This window comes from Sus scrofa, chromosome 9 (assembly GCF_054392235.1).
Source record: "Sus scrofa isolate SSC_HxYL_T2T_F1_AM1 chromosome 9, Sscrofa_HxYL_maternal_Yorkshire_Landrace_v2.0, whole genome shotgun sequence".
In the NCBI taxonomy this organism is placed as follows: domain Eukaryota; kingdom Metazoa; phylum Chordata; class Mammalia; order Artiodactyla; family Suidae; genus Sus; species Sus scrofa.
In genome coordinates this window covers 4,016,036-4,023,044 of record NC_139391.1, presented here as the reverse complement: position 1 = coordinate 4,023,044, position 7,009 = coordinate 4,016,036, and the positions used below count along the sequence as shown (strand labels likewise).

At 44.6% G+C, this 7,009-nt stretch overlaps 1 protein-coding gene across 1 annotated transcript; it reads left to right on the top strand.

Moving 5' to 3' along the window:
* Positions 1-3,847: 3,847 nt before the first annotated feature.
* LOC100523983 (olfactory receptor 52P1) lies at positions 3,848-4,828 on the top strand. The gene has a single exon (XM_005667074.2). The coding sequence runs from the start codon at positions 3,863-3,865 to the stop codon at positions 4,826-4,828; it is 966 nt and encodes a 321-aa protein (XP_005667131.1). The 5' UTR covers positions 3,848-3,862.
* The last annotated feature ends 2,181 nt before the right edge of the window (positions 4,829-7,009 follow it).

Genomic DNA, 7,009 nt, shown 5'->3' with positions numbered 1-7,009 from the left:
TAGACGTCTCCCTGAATAATGTGGGGCCTTAGATGATGGCTGGGGCTGCTTTTCTGGGAATAAAAGCTTAGTACAGTTTTTCATGATCTGAAAGAGTCTTGGAACCCATGGTGCAGTATCCTCTATAAGCCGCAAGGTTACACCAGATAAGTCAACTCTTTGTGTGTGGCAGTATCGATACCAAGAGTGAATGAGACCCAGGGAAAGCTGGGTTGTGGTTTGAATGCTAAGGAGCTCTCTGACCATACAGTTTACTGAGATAAGCACAATGGATAATCTCAGCAAAGGGCATCAGGAGATGCAGGCTTAGTAATGTTGAATATATGTCTTCTTAACAAAATTATTTCACATGGTGATAACTGCCTCTTCCAGATCCCAATATAATTTCCTACTGAGTTCTATTACTAGCTTGCTCTATCTTACACAGATAATTCAAAAAGAAAAAAAAAAGATGAAGCATTTTGCAAAGCTATTTACTCTGTGCAACAGTGGCCATTGGGGGACATGTGCAGTAAAGTTACATAGTAGTGGAGTCCCGGGAGGGAATCAACGTAGCAGACCAGGCCCGGGATAAACTGAGTGGCGTGGGAGAGAAAATATATCCATCCTGGGATCCCCAGGAGCTTGAACTGCATCGGAAACAGAAAAGGATCCAGGTGAAATAACCACAGCACCTGTAGCCTCCGTGACGTTAAAATGTTAGGAGCCTTAGATAAATAGGCACTGAGAGGTAAAGATTCAAAACCAGAACAAAATAAAACCAGAAAAAGAGTTCCAAGGGAGCAGACTATAAACACCCTTTCTCTGACTCTTTAACAAAAGCCTGTACCTTCACCTCTAAATCCTGTTCTGCTCAACTAGAAAAGAAAGCTTGGATGTTCTGTCTCCTAGGAAACACAGAAGCTCCCTAGATGGCTCTAGCCCCAAACGCAGTGCAACCCACCTACCTCCCAAGTGGGATTTTCAGGTCGGTTTTATAACAACAAGAGGCGTATAACAACCTCTTAGCGCAGTGTTCAATTGTTGAGGATGGGAGACTCGCAATGCTCTTTTGATCTTCTGAAGATATTTCCACAACGCTGCGCCTTCTCTCTGCTGTCCTGGAGTCATGTGAGGTTGGGCGGGGAAAAGCTGCACTGAGGATGTTTCTCAGCCTTCAAGAAAAGTCTACCTGTGTGAGTGGTGAATGGGAATTTATTTCAAAGCAGGAAGAATGAGGTTTGGAAGTCAGGAAAGGGGATTTTGCTAAATGACTGCTCTGTGTAATCTAATTTGGGATTTTATTTAGCCAACTCCCTAAAACAGGAGTTTTAGTTTGTCCTTCAACTCAGTGGTTGCAAAGGGGAAGCCAGGTGGGGAGCCTCCAGCAGAGGAAGAAGCCAGTGATATGTTAGCCACACCAGCAGAATGGGAGGCATGATGAAGAAAATCCAAGCCATTCACTATGATACTCCTTAAGTTGCTAACAAGAACTAATTACTCACAAAGCGCTCGAGAGAAATGTGTGCACCCAGTGACACAAAGCAGAGGTCAACTACAAGAAACTGGGCAGAGGGCATCCCCAGAACCTTAATGATTCCACTGAGCTGTTCATGGTCCGATGGCCTTACAATGGGCAGAGGGAGCCCCAGTTTAGCTGTGCTTCTGTGCAGACAGAGTGACAGCCTTTGGTTTGCGGTGCAGTTTCAGGCGTGGAGAGTTTTCTCCGTCCCATCTTTCTCCAAATTGTGATGTCACAACTTTTACCTCATTGAGGGCCTTGGCTTTAATATCACAATAAGACCCGGATTAGAGGTTCAGTCAGAGGGATGCGTTCACACTGGGGTGTGAGTAAGAATGGTCACAAATATTTATCAATATCATGAAGCAGTTTATGTAAGTGATGGTGTGGGGCTGTGGACTTATTCCTGTGAGTTGGATGAGATGCTTATGGGAGGCAGGGAGAGGATAAAGGCACGTGGTCCTGTGACGGTGTCGGTGTGTGCAAAGGTTGGGATTCCTTGGAAAGAAACGGCATCAATGACAAGTAAGGTTCACTTGCTTCAATCAAATTAGGAGCCAATCCAGTCAAGGGATGGGTGGTAATATGTGTTCAGTCCAACTTCTATGAGAAAAAAAGTCATGAGCAAAGAGGCAGAGACTTAAAAAGCAAGAGGGAACTCAATGAACCATCCATAAGTTAACTCTCTTGGGTAAGGGTGAGTGAAGGCATGAGAAGACTGTGGAATTATCTGGCATAAACGAGGTGGTTGGGGTGATGCAGCGAGAAGGGATTTTTTGCTTCTTCACCTGACATCTTCTCTATTATCCACGTTGATTAGAAGTTCACATTAGCTCAGTAAGCAAATCTGTGTCATCAAAACCAGAGCTAAGTACATCCCGTTTGGCTAAGGGCAGACAGGGAAGCTGCTTTCCAGTCTCCTAATGATTGTCATATAATTATAGAGATTGCATAAAAAATATATGCATAAAGAACACTTAGCAGGTTTACTCTATAATTCTCATGGCATAAATGTTTTCATTACTCATGGAATTCCCGCTGTGACACAATAGGATTGGCAGCATCTCTGGAGTCCTGGGACGCAGGTTCAATCTCCAGCCTGGCACAGTGGATTAAAGGATCTGGCGTTTGCCTCAGCTGCATAAGTTACAACTGTGGCTGGGATCTGATCCCTGGCCTGGAACACCATAGGGCACTGGACAGCCCAAAAAGAAAAAAAATAAATCCCGATGCTTAAAAAAAAAGCAAGCAAGCCAACCAACAAAAACAAAAATGTTTTCAGTGTGTAAATATTCAAGCTAATACTAGAATTGAGGCGGTTAAGGAAATTGTGTGAAGATTTTGAATAGGATATGGGATCACTTTCCTGCTAATATGAAGGTGATTTTAATAGTAAATGACATTTTTTCCTGAGCACCTTCTACAGGCCATAAACTCTACACGGTAGTTTTCTTTAATTTTCAACAATGTGACAAAGTATTATTACCATATCACAGATCAGAAAACTGGAATATTGACATTATCGATAAGAGGTAAATAACAACGATTCGTTCCCAGTTTCATGGATCCCAACCTCTCTTTTTAACCACCACACCTCCCAACTTTAAAACCTTCAAGATTCTCGGGCTCTCAAATAATTTTGCCTCTTCCAAGCATATGTGAAGACAAACCCGGGCTCTGGAATACACTCTCGCCTGAATGTTGGGTGGAGGCGCAGAGAGCTCAAAGCATGTCCATCCATAATGGTCCCCGTTTTGGAGGAGTCCAAACTTCATCTTGATGTATTTTTACTTGGGAGAAATAAAACCCTAAGTCAAATGAGTCAGAACCTTAGATATTCACCTCCTCTGCCCTCCCAGGGATAGGTTCATGGAGCAACACATCCAACAATGCCCTTCATAAGCACCTGCTGGTACATCCACATTTACCCATTGTCTGGGGAGGTCATGTGTGTTTATCGGTCCTGAGCTGTGATGAGACTAGCATGTGCCACCAACCATCTCTCCTTCTGTTAACCCCTAGATCTGTGAGAATGAACACAATGCCCACAGGTTTGGAACGTCTGGCGATGTCTTGTCCTTTAAACCCATCTACATGGTAGGGAAGAATCTTCTGGAGAGTCCAAAAGTGGAGAAGTTTCTTCCCTTATTTTTTTTCTAGGACCTGTGAACACAGTATCTGATGAATTGAGGACTAGGAGAGCTCACCTCTCCTCCATTCTGATGGACACCAATCTGGAGTAAGTAAGAGATGAGGTGCTCTAGTCTTATTCACGTCTCTGTTCTGTGTATCTCCTTAGGTAATGTGATACCATGTGAGGGCTTCTGACTTGAGAAGAGGCCCAGAACTCTTGGCCAGACCATGGAGTCTCCTAATCACACTTTCCTGGACTCTTCTGTTTTCTTCCTTGTGGGCATCCCAGGTCTGGAACAGTTCCACCTGTGGCTTTCACTCCCTGTGTGCTGCCTGGGCACAGCCACAATTGTGGGCAACATAACCATCCTGGTTATCATTGCCACTGAACCAGCCCTGCACAAGCCTGTGTACCTGTTCCTGTGCATGCTTTCCACCGTTGACTTGGCTGCCTCTTTCTCTACAGTCCCCAAGCTGCTGGCCATCCTCTGGTGTGGAGCTGGACACATCTCCGCCCCTGCCTGCCTGGCACAGATGTTCTTCATCCATGCCTTCTGCATGATGGAGTCCACCGTGCTACTGGCCATGGCCTTTGATCGCTATGTGGCCATTTGCCATCCACTCCGCTATGCCACTGTCCTCACTGACACCATCATTGCCCGCATCGGGGTGGTAGCTATGGTGCGGGGCTCTATTCTCATGCTCCCGTGTCCCTTCCTCATTGGGCGTTTGAGCTTCTGCCAAAGCCATGTGATCCCACACACATACTGCGAGCACATGGCAGTGGTGAAGCTAGCCTGTGGAGACACGAGGCCTAACCGTGTGTACGGGCTGACAGCAGCGCTGTTGGTCATTGGGGTTGACTTGTTCTGCATTGGTCTTTCGTACATCCTCATTGCACGAGCTGTCCTTCGCCTCTCCTCCCACGAGGCTCGGTCCAAAGCCCTGGGGACATGTGGCTCCCATGTCTGTGTCATCCTGATCTCTTATACACCAGCTCTCTTCTCCTTTTTCACCCACCGTTTTGGTCGCCATGTCCCGCTCCATATTCACATTCTTTTGGCCAATGTCTATCTTCTCTTTCCACCTGCCCTTAACCCTATGGTGTATGGAGTTAAGACCAAAGAAATTAGGGAAAAGGTTGTCAGGGTGTTTCAAAGGGGGCAGGGAACTGGTGCCAAAGCATCTGAGTGACCCAGGAGCATAGTAGGGACTTGGTCCCATGATGAGAAGACTTTCAAGAATAAAGGATCCTCGGTGTTTGAGACTGGAAAGGGGTTTTAATAGAGCTATGGTGTCCTCCATAGTACGTACCTTCCTGATCATTTCTAAGAGAAATACATCGCGGAGAAGATCGAGTTGGTTCAGGATGTTACACTTCCCTCCAGGAAATATAACAGGGGAAGAGTCTTCCAAACTAAGTTGGAAGAACCTCTGCATACTCATTGGAATTTTCCTCACTCCCTGCCTCTCTCCCAATACATCGGGCATGGATTTCTCATATCCTAATTTAGGCTGCTGTGCTACCTTCTGAAAGATCAGAAGATAGGACCGTACAGCCACAGTTAAAGAAATCAGAGCTGCAAGGGACTCAGGCGTGTTTGCACTAATGCTACATTTCTCCATTAGAACTTGAAGCCAAAATGAGAGAGAGAACTCACCAATACTCACGATATTAGCAGGTGGCAGATCAAAGGCTTCAAACTTAAGACTCCTTTGGTGCAAAACAATAACACGTCTGTGGATGAGGGCACAGGCTAGGCCAGGAATCGCTGTTTCTCATCTTGGCATATTCATGTCACAGATATATTTCTGTCTCTAGTCTCTAGGGAGCCAACCTGAGTCTGAGTGACCAGGACGTAATTCCTGGACAAAGGTGTCTGTATATTGCTACATGTTCATAAAATTGGAAAAGGCTTCAAGAGGTCCTTGCATCCTATTCTGAGCCTATAAAGGATGGACTCTTCCTCCAACCAATCAGGGTAGGAAGTCTTAGCCATTCATCCATACACTGATGTAGAAGGAGAAAAGGCCCAAGGTGACCTGAATCCATCAATCTAAGCCAACATGATGTCGTGGAAAGTGCTTAATTGCATCTTTTGAAACTGGGATTGGAAATTGTTACTGTACATCCCGAGTCTTCTGTTTTCCAAAAGGAGTAGCTTCGGACAATTGGCCTAACACAGTTCATTGAGAAATTAACACTTGTATGTAAATGTATTGATGGCGCTCACTGTCCCCTTGTCATCCTCTCACTGGCCATCTCGCACTGTCATGAGGACAAGTCGGAAGATCCCCGTTGTAGATCACAGACCCTCCCACATCAGTCCTGGAGGCAGAAGATGAGCGATGAGCTTTTAAAAGCTTCCATTCTCAGGAATATGAGCGTTTTGATTATGATACATCACTCAGATGAGAGTAAACCGTTTGCAAATGTTCAATAACTAATGCTAAGAATTCAATAAAGCATGCAGAACACCGTCTATTTTTTCGAATGAAGACAATCATTACACTGTTCTACAGGAGGCTTGCTAGCGGGTGGAGTGGCATTGGTTTCAATTAATTTTTTATTATAATTTTCAAATGGAGAGCATCTCAGTGGATTTTTAAGAATTTGACACAATTCTAAACACCCTAGTTCATCAGCCAAATTTCTATTTTATGTTTCAAAATGATCATACAAGCCCTTCAACCCCACTCCGGAACAATTCCGGGCTCTGTGTCACATGTTGCTCTATTCACAGCGGAGCTCTTGGGAAGAAACTGCGCAGACATGCAGACTGCAAGCACCGTTTGTTCATAATTTTAGATTTTAACTGAGATCTCGCTACATGGCCATGCTTTACCTGCTACATGGTTTATAGTTCTCTGTTTTTGTCATACTCCACTCTTATACAGCCCTGCTCCTCAGGGTTTTCACAGTCCATTAATTTCTATTCTGGAAATAAAAATGAAATTATTAGAAGTCAACGGTCTCAAATTCTAATCTTTTTTTTTTTTTTTACATAGACAACCATTCTTTCCTCATTTATTACTGCATTTGTTTATTACTAATTTCTCTGATCAGCAAAGTTTTCAAAATATGCTCTTGGGAGCTCAGACCATCACTCTTTTCTTCTATTTCTTGTGTTCACAGTGTGTTTGAATGTATTGGATTTTTTTACCCAAGAGCAAAATTTCTCTTGACCTCAGTGACTTCTTTTTTTTAGGGCCACACTCATGGCATATGGAGGTTCCCGGGCTAGGGGTCAAGTCGTAACAGTAGCTGCTGGCCTACACCACATCCACAGCAACAGGGGATCTGAGCCGTGTCTGTGACCTACACCACAGCTCATGGCAATGCCAGGTCCTTAAACCCACTGAGTGAGGCCAGGG

Coding starts and splice junctions, on each gene's coding strand:
- LOC100523983 (XM_005667074.2), top strand. CDS start 3,863: ATGGAGTCTCCTAATCACACTTTCCTGGACTCTTCTGTTTTCTTCCTT.